A 23889-nucleotide genomic window follows, 5' to 3' on the forward strand; every position below is an offset into this window, starting at 1 on the left:
TTGCGTGTTGTCATCATAGCTCCTCATTCACTATTCAACTCACTATTGTATCATCGTTCTCCCCATTAAGTATCTAATTACTTTAATAGGCTTTCCTGACACCTTTTTTCCCCAATTATGAAGTGGTTGCCTGATGGTTTGGAGATGAACTGGAAGACCTTATCATGCTCACAAATGAACAACTGCCATGACAGAGGCTTCAGGTTATGGCAGGGAGCTGCAGGGCTAAGTAAAAAAGAATGGGCAAAGGTTTAGGTATTAGTGCCAAGATATTTCAGTGAGAAGGTGAAGGATTAGACCTTGTGGTACTAGAAGCATGATACCTCTGCCAATACTCATTAATGGAGCAGAAGCTTTAGGGGAAGAAAGCTGCACTGAATCAAGTTCCTTCCTTACTCAAACAAGATTGATTTGACATTTGTGTGTATGTGTTTGATTGCTGATTGCCTTTTTTTCTTTTTTATTCTTTTAATGATGATTAGGAGAAAAGATTTAGTTAACTGTTTTGATCATTCCAAGTAGATTGGTTATTTTCAGTTATAAGTGTTAAATTTGTTAAATTATTCTTATTTTAATTAATTCTTATTATTGTCTTGGAAGGAGCTGACAACATCAGGAAATACTGGAGTCGTTATTACCAAGGATCCCAGGGGGTAATATTTGTATTAGACAGTGCCTCCTCTGAAGATGATCTAGAAACTGCTAGAAATGAACTGCATTCTGCTCTCCAGCACCCACAGTTATGTACTTTGCCATTTTTAATACTGGCCAATCATCAAGACAAGCCAGCAGCTCGCTCCGTACAAGAGGTATGTTAATGTGGCATTATCTTGCCCGTTTGTATTTACTATCTGCACACCACTAACCCACTATTACTTATTACGATTATTACGCTATTACTTACTACTTATGACATGCTAGTTAAGGACTGGCCTCAATTTCTCTTTATTGCAAGTACACAGACCAAGAGCAGTCCCAATCCCTAATTACTTAGTACAATGCACTCTATACAGGCTTAGTTCTTCTGGAAAAAATATACCTGGATACAAACAGATCTTCTTCTTTCACCATATTTTGCTTAAGGGTGAAAAGATGTTTTCTAAACTACTCTTATGAAAAGCTGCTGGGACAGTGATTTTTTTTTTTTAGCTTCTGTTTTCATTTGCTATTAGTTTTAATTTTGCACTATTCCATTACTCCATTCTTTTCAACTGCTTAAAGCAATAGATGGCAGCCATAGGTTGTCTTTTTTATGTAAAAGCTTTTTCTGAATTGCTGTGTACTGATGTGAGAGCAGAGTTGCAATTCCTGTTCTGAAGTCCTTAACTAGTTCTGATTTTCCTCTTCTAAGGAGTAATGTTTTTGTCTAATTTCTAGCTACCACATAGTAAATTATGTAATTGTTGTATTCAGTGTACTTTTTGCTCTTTATACGCTGAAAAATTCATCTTGTCTACATCTCTATCATGTCACATACATTGAAGAAATGCTGAAAGTTACTGATTCTCTATGAGAAGCTCTACTTATTCTTCTGAAGTTGTAGGAAGAAGTTAAAATTTGGTTGTGTCATTCTGTTCATAAATGTCATTTAAAGGACTCTTATTCAAGACTGTATGTGAAATCTGTTTGTTCTGTCAGTGCAGCAGAGTGAAAACAATTTCAGCACTTTACAGTATTGTTGCTTTATACCTAAATTTGATTCTTTCGTACAGGAACTTCTTTGTCTAAAATACAAAGTTTCAGACTTTAAACTCAGAACAAACTGATCTGTAGAATAGCTGCTGTTATTACAGTACAGTTGAACATACTGTCTTTATTGCTTTATTGCTACCTATGCCTCCTTTCTCAGCCAAAAGAAATTAAGCATATAATATGTTAAAAAATGGTGTAAATGGAGTGATGGTTTTCATATGAAAAGAAGAGATTAAGTGAAAGCTATATAAACTACACTGTAGAATATTTTATTATTTTTTTGGTCCTTTCCTCCAAGAATCCATGCTTAGGAAAAATAAAAAAAAAGGAATATGAATTTAGTATATCTAAAGTTACATAAAAAGGTAAACTAAAATGAGGCAGGGATAGAATCTACAGGTCGTACATCTTGTTCATATAAAAGCAGACTGAGGAAGAAGTAATAAATATTTAAAGGAAATGTAATATGGATTTTGATGTATCAATTTAATAGTTTGGCCTGATCTATTGTACAGCATAAAAGGAAAGTGTGCATTCCTAAACCTTACACTTAAAAAATGATAATATCCTGAGACACAACTGATTTCATTTTATCATCTAAATACACTCTATGCATTTTGGCTTTAACTTTTTTACATAGAGCAATACAGATTATTATTTCCATCAACAAAAATGCTGTTTTTCCACATGAATAAAGTATTTCTTATTTTACTATATTTTTCATTTTTAAAATGGCCAAATTTTGTTCTATGTTAATAATAAGTATAATTTACGAAATGTTCTTTGTCGAGTTTTATAAGAATAGAGAATACAATGCCAGTTGGTTTGTTTTACAGGAAATTATGCAAGTTACTCTCCCAATTTGTAGCTGAGCCTCTATGGAGAGACTTTTGGGCCTGAACTGAATTGTTTGCCTATTTAGAGTTAGCATTTCTTTTCTTTTATCGGCAGTATCCTGATTTTCACCTCATTCTTCATTACCAGTTGCTTGATACCTCAGTAGTGGAGTAGATATCTATATGCTTATAATAGCATTTAAATAGGTTTCTACTGCATGCTTTAAAAAAAATAAAAAAAAATCTTACAGTGTATTATTATAGCATTGCTACTGTGAGTGTGTATGAAATGCTGCACACAAGAATTCTGTTAAATGTGCACAGCTTATGTGTATTTTCAGGAAAAACAAGCAAACAACCCTGTATCAGTGTTTGTCTTTGAAATTCTTTAGTTAAGAATAGTGGAAAACAAAATTAAAAGAAAAAAAAAAGGAGAATGTCAAAAGGTTGTTATTGTCCCAGAAAAAAATGATGTCCTGTATTTGCTGTATATACAAAGTGGAAGCCTTATTGGGTCATTTTTGCCAACATTAAAATGGAAATTTCTTGCTTTCCTAAAGGCTTTGTTGTACTGTTGTCCTCACTATTGAGATGTGAAATGAAAGTAAAATGTTGAATCGTAAGATGATTCCTTAAATCAAAACCAGCATATATAAGTATTTAACAAAAGTACTATGCTGAGCATTGAGTTGAGCATTATTAGACATTTTTGCTTAACTAAGTCCATTAATTATAGATATTTCCTTGCTTTTTTATGTGTCAGAAGGCAGATGAATCACAGTTGAAGTTTAAAAGTATGTATGCATTATTTTCAACAACAAATTGCCTTTCTTTAATGGATATGAAAGGACTCCTTGGGGTATAATTAAGGCAAATGTCTGAGTTAAGTGGTGCATAATAGGAAGTGTAGAAAAATATTTATGTACAACAAAAATTCTTCACAAAACTGTAAAAGGGCCAAGCAGTTTCTGCAACAGATGTTAGTTATATTTATTGTTGGGAAGCGCAGTTGCTTCAGTTTTTCAAAATGTTGTATTTTATTTAATGTGTTTTTTTCCATGCATTGCTTAGGTAAAAGTGATATTGTAGAAGTAACATGCTGTAAATAATAAGCAATGTCATGACTAGTTCAATTCACAACTATAAGATCTATTTGCAAAAATATCCAAATAACTTATTTAATTTATGAAATGTAATTTAACCCAATTCATTTTGCAGAATATACTCCATATTATTGAAGTGACCAGGGAAAATTACAGGAGAAGCCAAGTTAAAATACTAATCAGACAATGTAATACTTTTTTCCTGAGTTCAATTGCGGGTTGGCTGTTTCCTAGTTATTTTGGTTTTAAAATGAAATCAAGAAAGTAAATTTGACATTTTATTGTAGAAACTAAAAATGACAATGTCTCTCTTATTTGTCTTATGTAACTTCTATGGTGTTCATTCCATCTTCCTGTGTCAAAAATATTTGTAAGTTGTTTTGTTTTTCCTGTGACAGTAGCACATATTTAGATGTTTTCAGATGTCTCCTAAGTGATTTCAACTGAGCCATGCTGAAATAAAGACTGTATATTAACCAGACTATAAAGCTCATTCAGTCATATTTGATTCAATAAGTTTGCTATAAAATAACCTTGGTTTACATTAAAATCACAATAATGAAGAATTAATCATATGTAAATCAGTACTGACTGCAGTTTTGGAAACCTTTTGAAATAGTAAATAAAAATAGTTACAAGTGAAAAAAAAATTTAGTTACTCAACATGTGGGAACATGGTGGCATATCTGTTTGGCCCTGGTTTCCAAAATACAGGGTGCAGTTCTGAAGCAGTACCAAATGGTATATTCTTTTAAATAAGTATCTTGCTGATGGAGTGTACTTTTGCCTTTTCATCACAAAAGTTCTTTTGATTATAGAAACTGGTTTTGATTAGTCAGATTTCTTTACAGGCTTAAAATATTGCAGGAGATTGATGGTGATAAAAGCACTTTAAATTGCTTTGCAAGGGAACAACCGCATTACTGCTTATTGTGATTATCAGCTTGTTGATTTTTATTTTGGAATGTATGCTACTTTGTGTAATGATGTCAGAAACTCGATATAGCAGTGCATTCTTGCGACTTGAAGCAGTGTGAAAACTTTACTCCCAGGTCAGAGTGATATTTAAGAGCTGCAGATATCATACATTGAAAGTTTTCCATAACCACTGTGTTTTAGGAGTAGGCTGTGCTGAGCACTTGTCTGAATCTGTTGAGGACTTCTGGAAGCCATATAGGACTGGCCAAAGGAGAAATCAAATTGAACTAGATTTTCCAGTTCAGTAGTGAAGCAGCTACATGTTTAGCAGCATGATGTTTTTGGAGAGTTTCTTTTTTTGTATTTTAAGGCTGTTTTTAAAATTGCAGTTGCACTGGATGATCATTGTAGGTCTGTTCCAATTGAACTTTTCTAAGATCATCTATGTGAAGACGTTCACAGGGTATAATCTTTTGGTGGGTTTTCCTTTAGTCATCCAAAAATACAGGCAGTTAATACATTTCTTTCATATATGTAAATTGGTGACCACTAGTAGCAGGAGAAATCATTGAAGATATGTTCTAAATTTTCATTAAAAAATGCTAGAACTCTTTAGTATAGACTTACTAAAGAACAATGAATCAAAAGTCTTCTCAGTCTATTTTAAGGTTATATTGTTTTAAATATTGTTGTCAGGAAAAAATAATTTGGAAACCTTATGCTGATCATGAATGCTGTCTTTTTGCTTGCATACGAGATCTTACTTAAAAGTTGAATTGATGGGTGTGTGAAACTCCACTGGAGAATCATTCCCATTTTCCTGTTTGATAGAGCAAGATTAAAAAATATCTTTGAATTACAAATGGTATTTTCAAAAGCAATTGTAAGAGGTTCATTGCATATTCACATAGATTGTGATGCGTTTGTCTATTTGTGAATATTTCAAGACATGGGTTTTGAATTGTGGACAGTGTTTAACTGGATTTTCTTCTAGGAGGATAGTGGAGGGTGACTCTCCTTATGAAAAGAGCCATCTTAAGGATGTGAGGTTATTATCTATTACTCTGTCAGTTTATTCTCTGTTGTTTATGTCTAGAAATAATTTTGTAGATAAACAATGTCTTCTTGAAGTGTTAAGTATCTTAAAGTTAAATAACCATTGCAGGAGAATGTTCAAGTTTGCCAGCGTCTGCAGAGGCTCTTCCTGGTCCTGAGGATCTGGGGTACTTTAGAAACTGGACTTTCTAGGGTCTGCCAATAGTCTTAAGTTGGCTGCATATGGTAGCTCAGATTCAGGACGTAATCACTTCTTTATATTTCAGTGTCTTCGTACTATTTTTCCATAGTTCATGCCTTTTGTAGTTTCTGATAATTAGGGGGAAATGGTTTCCTTTTGGAAACCCTTTCGATGTACCAGTTATAGATGTCATTACTAGCAGTCTGAAAAACTGCACTGAGCAGTGACACCTCAGGAGGTTTAGCTTCAGAGAGTATGCAGTATCTCAGCTAACAGTTCTGAGCAGATATTTTCTCCGGCAACAAGTACTACAAAAACTTAGCCCACGCCCAAGAGTGAAAAAGTGCTCGTCCTCAAGCCGGTCAAGACTCTCAAATTAATTCACCTATCTGAATTCTCAAAGACCAGCTGTTGCAAATCTGTGTACTTTATGGCAGGGACATCCATAGCAAAGTTAAATCAGGGGCAGATTTTTGGTTCCTGGAGAAACTGTTTCTAAGATGATTTATCTTCACATTACTGCAGTAAATAGCCAAAATATAGGTTCCTAGCCTGTTTTGAGATCATAGTGACCTTAATGACCTTAATATTTGCAATCCCCTCACTGCAAATACTTCTTCTCATCCAAGGTGTATCCCCTGATATTTGAAGATTGTTTTGGAGCTGGACTCTGCTATTTTGAGTATTGGCTGCTTCCTTCACAACTGTGGCCTTTGAGGGAACAGAGGAGTTATTTGTCAGACTTCAGTTATGAGCACATTTGCAGAAGAAGGGAATATTATTAACCTAGTGTTTAGAAAATATTAGTTTTGCCATGTTTAAAACAATGCAGAAATAACTCCTATTTGCATGTGTCATATGAACTCCCATTCTGATTAAAGAATTTCTTCAGACCTGTTAGGAAGATGATTTTATATAAAAAGATCGGAAAATAAAAATAATGTATATAAAATGCAATATAAAAAGATGAGCAATTTAAATAAATAGCTAGATGTGAACAGCAAAACAATTTTTGTACAGTTGCAAGACTAAATCCAAACAGCAGAGTTTTTCTTTCCATGAGTTTGTGCTTCAGTTATGTTTTACAATAAACAAAGGCATAACAGATAAAATCTTCAGTATATTTGCATTAGATAAAAAGATGAATTTGTATTGATGATTTGGAGTGACCTTCCTGAAGATACAGAAACAAATGCTTGAGCACACCTGCAAATGCGCATATATTACACAATGTACAAAAAGCTGAAGAATACCAGTAGAGTAACTAAGACACAGGAGTGGAAGTACTGTCCACATAGACCAATTTCACAACATAAAACTGTCCCTAGAGAAGTAAATCTCCTGAATGGCCCTTGCAGCATATGGTGCTTGGTACAGTTCTGCAGAAAAAGCTGTGTGTCTTGGGGTAGATTTTGAAGAGTGTTGTTGTGTATAGTTTCAAGCTTCGGTAACTTGTTACAGAACTTTTGGGGTCTTGAAATGGTTGTTTTGTATGTATATAGATGGTGTGTACTTAAGAGTGTTTCTTTTATTAGCAGTTTTGATTTATATGCTGACCTCTTTGCCTCTCCCATCTTTCAGGAGTCTAACCGCTTGTATGACCATGTGATGAGCTGGTTTGGGCATGAAAATTACTTAACTACTGTCCTTCCTCATGGTCTTATTTTTAAACAGACTCAGATGACAAGATAATTGGATAAGTTATTATATAGGCACAAACAAGAGGTGGGAGAGAGGTGAGAAAGTGGTACCAGTGCAGAAAGTTGAAAGTGTGGAACTCTAAAACCCAGGGAGATGTTGACCTTTCTACGTACCACCTTACTTCTCATGTTTTTTTGCTTATCCCACTGCAGTAAACCACAGTAGAGGAAGGAAATGCTGAGAAATACTTTTTTCCCTCTTATTTAACAGTGAATTTTCTAGAGTAGATGTGCAGTTACGTTTACTGGACTTCAGAGAGAGGTAGGAAAGAAGCATTTATTTTCACTGTGTGCTTTGAAAATTCAGTGTCTTTGTTGTCTTCCAAGCCAAGGAAGAAGAAAGAAAATGTCATTCAAACAGAAGGAGTTGACTTCACTTGCAGAATTAAAGACAATAGTAAAGCATAGTCTGTAAAGGTAGAGCATAGTCTGTATAAGTAAAAAGCAAATTTATGAGAGAAACTTCAAAATGCTTTCAGAAACAAAAATCTGCATTCTTATTTAGTAAATGTTTTTCATAGATATTTGTATACTTAAAAATGCTTTTATGTTATTCAGTAAAGACTGCTGGAGCTAAGAAGAGCACAGCTTTTTACAGTTCTTTCTGAAACCTTTTTTGCTTGGTCAAAATATTCTGGGCTTTAGTAGAGAATTAAATGAAATCCTCAGGCCTTTGTTGGAGACAAATCTGACCAGAGAATCATTATGATCCTTTTGGGCCTCTATGTCTATGATACTGCTGTTCAGAGGAATTCCTGAATGCTCAGAAATTTAATTACTGTTAGTGACATTTTGCATGAGCAAGAGAAGATGTATTTCTTTCAGAATTAATAACTATTTCAAATGGAACAAAATAGTGGCTATATAACTGCTTTCTAAATATAACTCTACCATTTTTATAAAAAAGGTCTCAGGTTCTGCTGAAAAAGAATGGAAAAGTATTTAGTAATGTATTGGATCAAGTTTGTGAAAACTCTGCTATTGTAAAAGTGATTTAGTATGTGTTTTTTTTCTCAGATATCCTTCTTATGTATTTTAGAACGAATACTTGAGTTCAAGAATACAAGCTGCTGCTTTTTAAAACATGAGGACATATTCTTCTCTTTTATTTTTGTCCTTAGTGCTAAAATAAGTTTGCTGATTAAATGGAAGTTAAATATATTGTGAACTTTGGAAGAGGCTCATTTTGTGTAGTTGAACTATTTTCTACATAATTTATATTTGATACTCAGTATAACAGAAGTAAATTTAAAAGAATGTTTTTCAAGTTGATTGTGATCATGGAATCTTCATTACATTAGAGTAGGTATGCGGTGCATGAAATTAATTTCTGGCCACAGTCCATTCTGCAGGAATTAGATACTCACACACATGGGAAATCATAATGAGCATCTTTATTGGTCATGTCAGTGAGGTTCAACAAAAACCACAACAGGAGAAAATCTATCAATTTTTTATCCATGTAGGTATTTAAAATTGGATTTTAATTATGTGCCACAAAAGTAGAACATTTTCAACTGCATCTGCACTACATGGAATTGAAGCAGCATAGATTAATATTGTCTGCAATTACCAGCATCCTGAAGAACTTGCTGGGAACATGTCTATGCAGAGTTTCTTAAAACCTGCATCAAACAGAAGGTGCTCAGAGTTCAGCTTGGGTATGGAATGCTTTCTGTTCCTCTTCAAACAGCATTTCTGAAGATGCTCTCAAGAATTTCTCTTGGGTATGAGCTGCAGCGTAAGGGAAAGCAAAACTGATAATTGGTGCATCATTGGCCCATCAGAGGCTGAATCTGCTTTAGATATGTGAGCATAAAATTCCTATGAGCATGAACAAACCATGCATCTCATGGCATATATGTAAGATTTCTTGAAACAATGACATGTTTCCAAGTGACAGGATAGGGAAAGGATCATCTTTGCATCAGTGTTCTAAATGCATGTTACTGGGACAGTGCTTCAATTGTCAAAGACCAAGAAGGAAATACTACTATTATAAGGTGAGATTAAATTCCTTCCTATCTGTTCTCAGTTTTGACCTTTTTTTTTTTTGTTTGGTTTGGGTCTTTTTGTGCGGGGGTGGGTGTGATTTGGGTTTTTGTGTTTGTCTGGTTTTTTTTTATCCCAAGATTCTTTCAAGCCATTATGCTTCTGGAAAAATCCCGAGTGCTCTGTGAGTGTGATGGAAGCCAACAATCAGATTATTATGAGCTTGATTGTTGGACAGGACATTGTAATTTTTGAAAATGGGATGAACTGGAGGTGACTAACAGAGGGAATGGAAGGGGGCTGGTGACAAGCCTCAGGCACCTCTTTTCCTGTTACTTCCCAAGACTTTACTGGCAGTAAAGCTAAAGAGTTGAGTAGAAGGCAGCCTGGGGTTCAAACGAAGAATGGAATGGAGTTTTTCAAATTCAAAAGTGTTGAAGGGTCCCACAATTCAGGGAGGATGAGGATGGAGTACTGCTGAATTCTTCCTTAAAGCAGTCCCTTGGAGGCCTTCTTCTGTAGGGAGGGAGGCTGAGAACAGTGTACATTACTTCTTCAAAAACCACTTCTGTTCAGTGTATAATGACATTTGGTTCAAAAAGAAGAAACCATTCTCCCATCCACTTCTTGCAGTGATTCAGCAGCAGATGCAAACATACTCCTGAAGAAACATGAATTACCCACTCTAGCATCTGGGAACAATCGTCTTCATAAGACTGGAAGCACGGTTTTGAATATAACGACATTATTCTAATGATGATTTGTTGATACTGCAGCATATCATTAGTCATGCTGGAATCTTTATACCCATAAATGTTTTCTCAAAATAGTTTAAATGTTTAGAAAATCTATTACAACAGTCTGACATGAAACAGTAACTTGTTCTGCTAAAATCTGAACAGCCTGGAAGTTAGTCTAGAAAGGAATTTTGTGAAGGATCATACAAATAAGCTAGATAATGTATTTTAAAAAAAGCCAAAACTTGAGCAATTTTTTTGCCTGAAAATGTGTTCCTGCATTACTCAGATTTACACACGTCATCCTTATATTTTTTCCTACTGTTTGCAAGAATAGAGTATTAACAGTGTAACTGAATAATCCATGGTTATGCTTGCACAAAATTTCTCAACATCTTTGCTTTTTCTGACCTTCTCTGTTATATTTAGTTGTTCAGATTCTGCTTAGATGCAGAGTTGCAAGAGTCAGAAAACCTTTGCTGTTTTAATGCTCTCTTAAAAGTAAAGTCTCAATATTTGTATGTAGACCTCTTTAAAGTTAACGCACACTGAAGTTCCATGTTCAAGTATTAGTACACTGTGCAGGGCATATAGCAAACTGATTAAATAAACAAACAACAAAAAGCCCAATCTGCATTAGTGAATGAGCTTTTTATTAAAAGGCTGTTTAGCTCATCCACGTGTAACCATAGATAGGGATAATTGGGATTACCTCATATATTGTCATATATTTGTTAAAATTGCTTTGTTTATTTAAAATTAAGTTGTCCCATCTGTCTCTCTGTCAATACAAGCTTGTTCTGTAAACTTTTTTCAATATTTTTTCTTAATGTATTATCACAGCATTTACGGTCTCATTTTGGTTTTTATGTTACTCTGGTAATAAATGCTAGAAAAAAGTTTACTGAAATTACATGAAACATTTGAGGTTTTTAAGGATTTCTTGCCTTTGATTTCCTATAGCTTTGTTCTGTTGCAATAATGCTTTAAGAGCAAACCATATATTAACTAAAAATCTACTACTAAGTATTCTGCTCCAATTTAATTACCTTTGTTCCTCATTCCGAATTATGCCTTTACTCATGTCTGGGAATAAAGGGAATAAGAGAGTGAAATTTGAGTTACTCTCTAGTGCAGAAAAATAAATCTTTTCAGAGATGTAAACACAAAGATGCTTTGTCACCATTATTAGAGGAAACATTCATGTCCCTTTAGCTGCAACAGCGTCTTCATTAGTGACACAATGTATGTTTGTTGTTTTAAAAATACATAACTTTTTTGAATAAGCAGAGTCATGCATGTGATGAGATATCTGTAGTCTGTGTGTACACAGAACCTTGTTAAACAGTCAGTACTCTTCACTGAGTAATTTGGTCTGTTGCGTGTATCAAAATTTATTACTTATACATGAAGTTATTACTGTATTTTAAAATATTTTTATTTGTTTTGGACTTTTCTGGTTTTGTAGTTGTTATTAATAAATTGCTCTATGTTCTTAAAAGATGAGCAAGGCTACAGAAATGGTACTGCACGTTCCTGAAGTATTGCTCATGCCTGCACATCTGTCCAGAAAAGTTCAAACTATGTAGTTTTAATTGACTACCATTTTTGTGGACATGCTACCTGTATAATTTCTAGTGAAGTTCAGAGTACATAATTTGTTTAAATAAAGTAATAACTGAATGAAAATTGATTTTGACTAATTTTGGAATAGTTAAATATTTATGTGATGGAGAGAAAATCTCCAATACTCTCCATTATTATTCCTCTTGCTAATTTTCTTAGAGTAAGTTTGAGTTTTACTGAAACCTGTCTCTTAGCACTTGAAAACTATTCCTATAAAATCTTCTGAAAAACAAGTTATACCATTTTAAAGCCAAAATGGAGTGTTGTTAAAGGGGAGAAAAAGCTTAGTATCTTTCTATTCTGATTTATTATACAGAAGGCTGTTTTTTACAAAAAAGGGCTTTTTTTTTTCTTTTTTTCCCTCCACTATTCTCAGTCTCTTTTGATCATTGATCTGGTTGACCCCACGCTCAGGGGTTTTTTCTTCATTTGACATGGACAGATTTTTGAAGTATAGCTCTCCTTTGGGAACCTCAGGCAGTTCCACTTGACTAACCTGTGATCTAATGAGCAGTAATGCAGGGTTACAGTGACCATTTTGTTTGCTTTGAGGGAGGATGGCTAGACAGAGAGTGGGAGAGAGGCGGTGTCTGTGGAGAAAAAAGATGCAGGGTGATCGAACAGTGTGAAAAAGACTTGTTAGCCCACATTAGTGTGCCTGATTTACTTCACAACAGGTCGGGAAAGGCCAAAGGCAGGGTTGTCATTAAATTGCAAAGTTGAAAATCCTGGTATTCAAAAGCATTCAAATTTCTGAAAGTTGTAAATTAGGAAGTTTGTGGTTGAATTTGCCAGAAAGATATACAGAAGTACCAGCTTCTTTAAAACATGAATGGTACACTATAAAATCATGCTGTAAATAAAAAGAAAACCAGCTTTTTAAAGTACTTTCATGGTTGACTGTTTTACAATGAGACTGGGTGCGAAAGAAAGGCCAAACACTAACAAGGTCGTTGCACTTTCTTTATGAGCCCTGGGGACCCCTTAATTATGTACCCGTGCTGCTTATTTTGAGATCTGTAGAGTGTATGTGTATGCATGTTTGTATAATATATAATTTTTATTTGTATTTATTAAATACACATATGTATATACACATATGCATATATGTGTAAAAATGAAATTTTAGCATCAGTTGCCCAGGACTGTGGATATTGAATCTTCTACAGCATGTTATGATTTTTTTTTCTCATATCCTTTATTGTTTCTCTTGGAGTGAACATTAATCTTCATGCCATTGTTCTTGAAATAGGCATAGATTTATTTTAAATTTACATTTACAAATGCAGACACCAAAAAAAAAAAGTCCTGAAGAGTTATTTTTCCTAATACTAAAGCTTTCTTATGAACACTTCAGTTGGACTAGACAGCCTGCTGCTTTGCAATTGCAAAAACAGAAAATTGAAGCTTTCTACTTCTGAATTTATGTTCATTCTCCTACTTGATAGTGGCCTGAATCTCCATGATTTGAAGAGTACAACTACCGTGCAGAATATCATTTTAAGCTGTAGCACTGGTAGCCTTTAACTCATAGCAAACTCTTGTCATTGCTATTTCTGATCTGGCTGCCTGTAGTAAAAATCGAAGTGTAGCCTTTTAGCTGTATTATCATTGTGCATTGTAGCAGTAGGTAATAAAAAAAATAGGTCTTCTTAGGGGTATTTTTTTCCATCTGCTACCAGGAGTTTCACTAATAGCTGGCTGTCAAAAATCAGTTTTTCACAATTGTCATAGAACTGTCTTAACTTTTAGCTTGTACTGCATGGACAGAGGTTGTTGTCTTGATCCTCTGGTGGTGTTATGCAAAATTAAACATCTGAGAATAGCTGACCATATTTAAGAGTATATTTCTTACCTGACTTCAGGAACTGTGCTCCCACTGATCATTCAAATAATTTCATTGACATTAAGGGATTGTGTCTTGATTGAAAGGAAGAAAAGACAATAGGATGTCAGGCTTCAATATTTGCATTGAACATTAACTTTTTGTTTTAACTTGTATTGGATTATGTATTAAGTTGTGGTGTCAGATTATTTTTTTTGTTTATCTTTGTTGTCTTTTGTTTGCAGTGAACATATGTTGTAGTTTTACCTCCTAATAAACTGAAGTTTAAGCATCAGTTGAATGTGGGAAACAAAGTACATTTTTTATACATAGTGCTGCATTTCTCAATTAATTTCCCGGTGTGTCACCCCTGCTTTTAACACATTGTAAAATTCACTTATTATTAGAATTTTGATATAGAACTAATTTATTTTGAAACAGCGTAGTGCTCAAAGTGGCTTAGTTATTACTATTCTCAAAGACTAGTCTCGAAAAAGTTTGCTATTGTGTGTATGCTTCCATTTTTCGATTATTTTAACTGACGTTTAGTTGCAGCAACTTGGTGGAGGTACATTCTAGGAAACTCTGCATTCAGCTAGCTTTCTCTGTAGCTTTAGGTCATGTTAGTCAATGGAAATTTATTAGGGCATAAAATGATGTGAAAACGTTTAACAAATCAGAATACTGAATCAAGGCACATTTAAGCCTTGCTACTATTCTCTTTCCATTGACTTCCTCCATTCCCTAAATAACATTGTCTATTCAGTCTCTATGCACTCTTTATTAGCTCTTCTATTTGATTTAATTATTCAGTTACTCACTGTGTCTGAATTAAGTCATCTCCGCCAATCTGCTTATTACAAAGCATTTGGTCAGTGAGAAGAGACTAATGTCATCTTGCTGGTCTAATTTTTGAGCGTGTGTGTTTAGGAGTAAAGACACTGGAACAGTGTTTCAAAACTGGCTTAAAACAAAAGTCAGTCCAAGAGTAGATTACTGATACTGCCAGTCACAGGCATTGGAAGAGTAAATATTACTCATCTGAAGAGTAGGGAAATTTTTATATGTTCTTGTTAGCTTTCCTTAAGATGTGAATAGTTTTTGCAGCTTGGTGTCTGGAGACACTTTAAAAAAACACAACAAGTTTACTGCCACATAAGTTGTTCTCACATAAACTCGCCAGGTATTATGTGAAAAGATTATGTTCTTTTTTGATGGTAATATTGTTACTTGGTTCAGAAATACAGCTCATAGAAGAAGAGGGGATATGCCAAGTGCAGCCTTTTGGAAAAGTTTTCTTTCAGTTCATAACTGCATTTTAAGAAAACCTTTCCTGTAAGACAGAGATGTTAACTTTTAATGTAAGTAGTAAAGTGCAGCATTGGAAGTTTTTTCTTTTTATCTGTATGTCGTGATATATGACTTCCAACAAAACCTTCTTTCAGGGTTATGAACTGTAAAGTTTAGCAAAACAGGAGAAGCAAAATATAGAAGTACTTGCAGGTACTCTTTTTCTAAAGAAAATGGATGTGCCTTCTTACATTTCTCTGAAGTCATTGTTTTATCTCTGCACTATATTTGACAGTATAACTCTCAAACTGTTCTAAACTGGGAATGCAGTAGCTAATATGTTGCATAAAAATGGAGTGTTATACTATGCCAATGGACTCTGACAATTCAGTTTTTAGTATCTGTAAAATGGGCTTAAAATGTTCCCCAGATGTATTTGGCTTTCTCTCCTTTTGGAAGTCATTCCTTCTGCGCAATAGGAAAAAAATTTGCTTAGGAAAATTCATTTGCTTAAAATGAATTCAATAATGCCACCCTTTCCCTGCATAAATAAAAAGGTGGGGGTGGTAATACTATGTCTGGGAAAGGAAGCAAAAATGCGTGCTTGGATATCCCATTGCCAGCTGTTGTAGGGAGTGTGCTTGTGAGCAGTTTCTGGCAAGCTTATTCCTTCCAAATCCTCTCCAAACTTGCCAGGCATTTAAAAAGTCTTTTGCCTGTTAGTCACCTTTCACTTACTTGTAGCATTAGAAGGAATGTTTATTGACTGAAGAACTGCCTGTTTTGAGATCAGGAGCATTGAATTAATTTTTTTGTTTTGTTACATGTTGGTTTGTTGATATTTACTTGACAGCAGGGTTTAGTTAAGAATATGGCTGTTAGTTAACCAAACTGGGTCAAAGCTTAAAGGCTCTGCTCTCATGGGAAATAAGGCCCAGGGTTTGGCTGATACTTTTTGTGCATGTAGAAGGCATCAGACTGTCAATCTTTGACCCTGTGCAGAGAGATGGATGCTTCAGAAGTGAACTGCATTCAAAAGATGGCAAAGTACCATCTCCATTTTTGGCAGAACCTGACTGAGAGATAATTTAAAAATCTACTCTGTCTAGCAGTAGGGCATATGGGTTGTTTCTGTGTTAATTTGGTTAAGTCATGATCTGGTGTTTCAATCCTTTTCTGTGTACTATCGATCAGCATGTGCATAGCTCTGAATCTCCCTAAGGTGTTTGAAGACAAAACAAGTAGCATATGTATCTGTGCCCTAAAGCAGAGGCAATTCAGGCAGAGAGAGGCTGAAGGGAGAAGTCAGATATAATGAGATGAGAAACTTGACTGTTGTCCCAGGTTAGGTCTGGATGGCTGAGGGGAGACTAGAAATCTAGCTTTTTGGATACAAATTATTTTGCAAAACTGACCTTCTCAGAAGTTTCAGGTCCATAATTGTGTTTCTGTTCTTTCTGCTCCACTTTCTTCTCAGATTTACAAAATCTGAATTAAAGAGGGACCACAGTTATAAATTGTCATACCAGAGAGAACTGAAGTTACATCTGTGACTACACTGCACCTTCCTTCAGGGTTTTTTGACAGAAGGCTGTCTGGTCTTTTTCATGCATCTTGCTACCTGTACTTACATGTTTAGCTGAAATAGTAGTGTAGTATTGGAGCATGTCAGTCTTTTAATGTATTTGCTTGTCATCTCTGAGGTAAGAAAACAGCCTGCTAATCATTTTGCAGTAATTTAAGCACTAGTAGGCTATCAGCTACAACGACAAAGCTAATGGCCTTTCAATTACTGATGATCTGATGAGCAGGAATTTAGAGCTCAATGCAAAATTTTGGACAAACAGAACAGATAACGAGACTATGGTGTCCCAGCTGGTGCTATCGCTCTAATAGGTTGAATATTTCTATTTTTCTTCATTTCCAACGTGGTTATGATTCAGCCAATGACACAGTGCTTTTATGCATAAACCGTGATATGCAAAAAGAACCATGGTATCAGTCATTGTAACTGTGGTCACAGAGAGTCCTGCACCATACATGTGTTGCTGTTATGGTCACAGTATTACTGTCTTCTCTGACTGGGAAGTTATGCAAATCATATAAACAATAAAGTAGTGTGATGAGCTCCTGGTCTGGAGGCTTTACTATTATTTCAGCTTATGCATTCTGAAAAGTACAGTTTTAAGTATTCTGAGAACCTGCAGTGAGTAACTGGAAATGCTTGAGAATGCAGTGTGTATTGTCTGGGCATTGTGATCAGGCAATGAGGGAAGAATTGACCTGCCCCGCTCAGGATTATCAGTCAGTGACTCACTGTGTTAGTTGACTTTCCTGGTTCTGACCGGGACAGAATTAATTTTTGTAGTAACCAGAAGGGGACATTTTTAGTGTATTTATATAGCTGTATGTCAGTTTATAACCTGTTTTCAGCAATAGCTGCAAAGAGATATTGCTTTGAGACTTGAACATTGTGTCATTCAAAACCTTTCTTGACCATTTGAAAAAGACTTTTATTTCTTTGATATCAGTTTGAATTCTCTTTTATTGTAATAATTGGAAATAAATATAGTGAGTTCTGAAGTTGCATTCCTGAGTTACCTGAAGCATATATATAGCATCTCTTAATTAGTTATCTGTTATAAAAAAATTACTCTGCATACTTTATTCATTTCAGTATGTACCAGTCAGTTTTACTATCCTCCTATTAAAGATGTCTGTCCTAGAAACAGTTGTTGTTCTGTGAGGGTAATGTTTTTTGAGATCTATGATGATTTAATACTGTCTGTGTGATCACTTTTCTTCTTGTTAATTCAGCTATGGTGTTACAGAATGCAGAAAATAGTCTGTACTGAACTGGTCATTTTGCTAGTATATACCTTGAAGGCCATAAGTGTCTTTACCCCTTATAAATTTAAAATTCTGTGTTACTGTTTAGGTTATTTCAGTTGTTTCCATTTCTTTTGCTTGACTTTATGTTCTTAATGGAGTATTAATTCATCTTGTATGCAAAAAGAAATTGTTTCTCTTTGGAAGTATTTCAGAATTACTAAATCAGACTCCAGGGGCTATTTTTCAGACTATAAGCATTAATATGCAGAATGTAATTGCTAACAGATAATAACTCTTAAATTTTTCGTAATATGCAAAAAGTAGCCTCAGCTGGTTTGTGCAGTGGAGTTATTTGCAAGCTTTAATAAAATTCTGAATATTCCTAGGGATGAGAAGAAAGCTTTGAATCTGAATTCCATTTCTCTTTTTTGGAACTTAAATGTGGCTTCATCAGTTACTTTGCTCTTAATTTAGACTGATGACTCTCTTCAGAAGGCAATGGGAGTTTTGTGCAGATTGCTATGAAGTATTATTACTTGAAAAGTGTGGCAACCCTGTACCTATTAAAGGAATTTGCTATTTGAGATCCACCAAAGACTCACCAACAAACTGATGTAGTTCTATAGAAATGTGGGAAAAATCTACCAGAAGTCCTGCAAAACACCACAGGATTCCACAAATCTTTCATCTGACTGCACTCTGGACAACTGCCCTCCCTTTACAACAGTGATAGATTTAGTCAGGACTATCGGTCTCACAACCTCTGTCAAAGTTTTCTCTCTTGCATATTCAGATGCTATTAGATGGATTCTTTGTGCAGTGCACGGAAATAGAGAATAGTTTTCTTATCTGCAGCTTTTGTTGCTGGGACAGATGAGATTACTCATCACCATGATGTTTATATTTATCTTACTTGAAAGCACTCTGAAAGTCTAAATTTCTGCTCATAAGAGGGAAATTGAAGTCTGTTCTTGTTGAATGGGCTATTGAAGGTAGTTGTCTTTCAAAAAGAGTTTGGTTATGTCACCTTATAATTTAAAACCTCTCTGATTTTACATTGGATTTCTAGATATCATAGGGAAGGGATCTTCAAGATCATCTAGTTCCAATCCTCCTGCTGTGGGCAGGAGTGCCAGCCACTAAATCTGGTTGCTCAGGGCCCCCTCCAACCTGACCTAATCTACTCTTTTAGTAGTATACTTGCTGTTCCTACGGAGGAAGAGTTATGTGTACCACTGTCATAACCTCTCTGTTCATGAGCTTTCAGGCAATTGAGGAAAATTTCCAAACTAAAACTTTATCATCATAATTTTCTATGCCAAGCATGGATCAATACCAACCCTTCTAACAACCCCACTCTACTTCTCCTTTGAATTGTGTGCTGGGCACTGGATCCTGCAGGGTTTTCCTGTGCTGCGGCACTATATTTTAAGGCCATATCAGATTTTTTGTATTTCATAGCAGTAGGAAAATATTATTTACACATAGAATCTCAAGTTTTGTTCTGGAAGGGCGAAACTACATGTCTCTTGTAGTCTGTCTCTAGCAGGCTATTGTTAGAAAATACAAGGTTTGTTGTTTGTCGTGGAGTAATAAGCTTCTGCTTGCCTTTGTAGACCTGAGTATTTCATCTGAAGTTTAACAGGCAGATAACAAAGGAGAAGAGATGAAGAGAAGAAAAACAAACTGGAGTCCTAGAAAATTCATTTTCTTTCTCTTTTCCCCACATGAAACTACTTTTGCAGGAAAAAAAAAACAATTGACAGACAGGGTGTGCCAGCTAATGTCATCAAGCATTGAGTGGGAAGAAGAATATTAAAAAGCAGAAAATTAGAGCTGTGCTTGCCTGTTTGACTCCCCAAAAGAATTGAAATTGTCAGCATTTGGGACTCCTTGTCAGAGGCTGAGAGCTTCACCTGTCTGTGGTGCTCTGCAAATCTGTTCTGATGACCATCATCCCTCAGAAATGTGTGTCTGAGAGCAATTAGAATTTTACTAAAGAATACTGAAAAAAAATTAAGTACGTGTATGTCATGTAGTTACTGAATTCTTTAAAGATAAAACAAAGGCCACCACAGAAGCAAATTAAAGCCCCTGGGAGCCGACATGGTTATTGAAAGAGCTGCCCTGCCATAGAAACCTGCTTTCTTATTGTCATTCATTTTGGTCTCTGAAAAGGAATTTATGATCAAAGTTTTGTTTGAGCACAATGTAATGGCACAGTTAAGCACTCAGATTAGATTTTGGTGAAGTTAGACAGGGATTCAGGTATTTTTTTTCTTTCTTTTATTTTCTGGGACTCATCTTCTAGTGAGGAAAGTGTTTTGCCTGTAAAATGTTTAGACCTTGAAAAAAAAAAAAATCCGTTTACAATATATTTCTTGAATTATGTTAGATCTGTGTTTCTTGTTTTATATCTGCTACTACTGTTTCATGATAAAGTCCAATCTAGAGCATCTTTTGTGGATGTTGTAAATGAAAATACATAAATGAAATAAAACCTGTGTATATTTAAATTTTTGTTTATAAGATGCTTCTATGTACAAAGTTTCCTCCTTGATGACTCTAGCAAATGCCCACTGTCCACCTTTTCAGTTGCTATTGTCAGAAAGAACTTACATTTTTAACAAATGGAATACCATAATATAATTCTTTATAAGCATACAAGGTAATGACCCCTTCTTTCATTGGATAAAATGAAACATACAATTTACTCTAATCTGGGGGGGACTTTTTAGGGAGAGAAATTAAGATGAGAATTAACCATAGTAGGAGAAGTCATTACAATTATTGAGATATATGAAATATAGGTTCATTTCTTGTCTTTGCTGTTGACTTTTAGCACAAGACTACAGTTGACTTTGTGTCCGTATAGAAAAGTCTTACAAATGCTCTGGGTTGATAATGACAGTATGTAGTTTTGAATAACTTAGAGACTCAAGTATAGGTGGAAGAAACAATTTCTGTGAAAGAAGAACAAAACTCCAAAAGATTTTGGTAGTGAAATGAGTTATTTAAACTGATAAGAGGTCATTTAAAACAAGGATCAAGAAAAATCTGAGTGTATACAGTTCCCTTAACACCTTAACATACGGTCATGCTGGTATATGCTAAAATTTTAGAAGCAGCTTTAGAAATGCTGTCTCATTGTGTGATCAAAGCAACAAGTGCAGTCAACCAATTTGAGTCATCTGTCTTGAATGCCCATGGGAAGTAGGAATATTAATTTAGTCCTATATATGAGGTTTTTAAAAAGAATGTGTTAGAAGTTAAATAATGGATCTAGAAATCTGCTTTTGGAGTGTGTTGAAAGAAAGAAATCATGATAGAGGTTCCCCCTCTACTGGTGGGGAGTTCAACATTCAAGATATTTCACTGTGTCTACACACAGGTAAATTCGATTGAGTTTGAACATATTTATGCAATGAAAGAACCACTGTTACAGAGTATACGCTATTGTCAACCTGCTAAAAGCATTTTGAAGTGAAATAGAGTACAATTGAAGTTATCAAGTTCCATGTCCATTTATTTTAGCTGGCACATAAGTAATTCATGTCAAGTGCCCAATAGAGAGTCTAAACTCTGTTGTCAATTTGTGTTATACCTAACTTGTCACTTTGTGCAGGTTGGTTTTTACCCATTTCAGTGCTGCTCAAGATTTTTTTCCTAGTAAGCAACCCTTTACACTTACCCTTTTTAAGATTTTCAATTCAATTTAATTAGTTTTCTTCTTAAAACATTGCCCTATCTCCTGCTTGTCAGGAGAATTTCTCAATTCCTTCTTCTGTGGTGGGAAGTGCTTGTGCCAAATTTTGCGTATTTACTTTGAATACTCGTGGAGAAGAGTGAAAGTTTAGAAGTACTGGAGCCAAGAGAAGTAGATTATTTATGGTGAGAAACAGGTACTGTGATCCACTGAAAAGTAAATCATCAGGAAAGTACAAATGAACAGACAAACAAAAATCCATCTTTTACCTCTCAAAGACCTGTGTGAATTCAAGCTACCTAGTGTTTACCTATGTTGTTTACCTATGTGTGTGTGTGAAATAAAATGTAAATGGTTACTACTTTTATAGAATACATGCCAAGGTTTTAGGTTCTGAAATATATTCTAAAATTGTTATGTTTTGGTATGGCAAATATTAAGATAAATTTTAATAAGTATTTTGAATAAATTTTATTATCTCAAGTAATTTTAATTTCTTGTGAATATAATTAAAGTTCTATTACAGATGTAAATAAAAGCTTTTCTGTAGTTCAGACATTCATAAACTAATATGAATTTATAAGTTAAATTTACTTATGCAGGCGTAATGTTGTCTCTCCATACGTCTATCCAGTCTAAATGAGACAGAATGAGGTTTTATTTCTCTCAGAGATATAAATCATAGGAGGACTGTGAATTAGTCTAATATGATCATTGAGCTAAAGATGAGTGGAATTTCTTGAAGTAAAGAAACAGCACCATCAGGCTGAGGGGTTTTCACCTTCTCTTAAGGAATGGCAATCTTGGAACTCCTAAAACATGTTTTTATAGCTTTTTTCTACATTAAAAATGACATACAATGGTGATACTTCTTTCCCTTCTCCCCTTGTTTACTATGAACTGAATGATTTTAATGCATAATAAAACAAGTAGGCTTTTTGCCACGAAATCTGATTTTAATTTTCATATTTTTAAAATATTTCTGGATTTGTAAAGGCCTTGTTGGTCATTCCCTCTCTTCTTTTGAGAAAAATTACTCTGGCTGCTTGATATTTTTTTAATTTTTTCTTAAATAATATACAACTGTTGGTTTCTATGGCAATATTAATCCGTAGCTATTGTAGTTTTTCTGTTTTGGTTACTTGTAATAGATTTAAATTAAGAACAAACAGGTCTTCTCAACCTTCAGTTTTATGCTTGCCTTTCAAGATGGTGTAAGTTCTCTCTACCACTAAATCTGTTACTTAGTTTTGGCCAATAAAGGTAGATATGGGTTGATGTATTTTCTGATTAAACTATCACTAAAAATAATAAGTTACTGTTACAAATGAAAATGTAACAGCAACTTTTCTGATAATTTCATATTGTTTGATTTTCTTTAAACTTACCAAATTGTTTTAGCCTTTTCCAGCTAAGTTTTGAGGCTGGTTATTCAGAACTTGATTATATATTAGTGTAAACTAATGAAGAATAAAGTTGACTTGAAAATTTTGCTACTCCTGTGTGCCTGGCGAGTTCAAAATTTTCCCTGTTTATACAGCCTTTGGCAATTTAAGCAATGTGTTTTGTCACCTGTTTTGCCATCTCATGAAGAGCTGGAACTTTTTTGAAGAAATAGAAAATATGACTTTGAATCCTTGAAGTCTTTTAAATAAATGTACGTATTGATAGTGACAGATTGCTGAATTTGGCATTAGACACTTAGCTGTGTTTCTTGCCAAAAGTAATCCAGATGTGCATCATTTATCTGCCTGCCATATGTGCACTGACTTGTGTTTCTATAATCATCTGTTGAGTATTGTTAAACAGTTAAATGTTCTTTATCAACTATCTTTTTGAATAATGCTAATAACTCCTTTGAGGAGTTAAGAAGCAACAAAACCATAAAACCAGCTTTCTTAAACTGAAGAAGGCAACTTCAGATTTTTAATTGTCCAAAAAGCATGCATTTTCAGAAAATAATGGTTGGTAAAAGAATCGTATTTAAAGACCATTTTAGGTGGTGTTATACAACTAAGGTGGATTTTACATAATCTCATTATGATGGGACAGATCTTTGTTGTGACTGTGTAAAGCAAGTTGCTATGGTATAATAACATTAATTAATAAGGATTTTTTTTGTATGAGGTGCTTGTTGAAAGGAGAAAATGAACTTAACCTAACAAGCAGTAACCAAACATGTCCTGACATTAAGTTCACAAAGATTTTTAGGAGGACATTTGTGTCACATGGAATATTTCATCATATCATCGAAAGAAACAACTCCCATTTTATGGCAGGTTTTTCAAAGTGTGTTTGTTTTTTGACTGCCCTCAGAAAGTTATTTATTGATAGTAGTATTACATGACCTGAATGGAAAAATTCCTGTGTAAAAAGAGTTTCTACCCAATGAGTT

At 34.5% G+C, this 23889-nt stretch overlaps 1 protein-coding gene across 1 annotated transcript in view; it reads left to right on the plus strand.

Annotated features, from left to right (window-relative positions):
* Positions 1-23889, plus strand: part of ARL15 (ADP ribosylation factor like GTPase 15) — a 210373-nt gene that overhangs the window by 79813 nt on the left and 106671 nt on the right. Inside the window, exon 6 of the mRNA XM_008932080.2 lies at positions 601-809. Coding sequence (XP_008930328.2) covers positions 601-809 — 209 coding nt within the window. The remainder of the gene's footprint in view (positions 1-600; positions 810-23889) is intronic.

This window comes from Manacus vitellinus, unplaced genomic scaffold, assembly GCF_001715985.3.
Source record: "Manacus vitellinus isolate BGI_N305 unplaced genomic scaffold, ASM171598v3 scaffold_36_pilon, whole genome shotgun sequence".
Taxonomy (NCBI): Eukaryota; Metazoa; Chordata; class Aves; order Passeriformes; family Pipridae; genus Manacus; species Manacus vitellinus.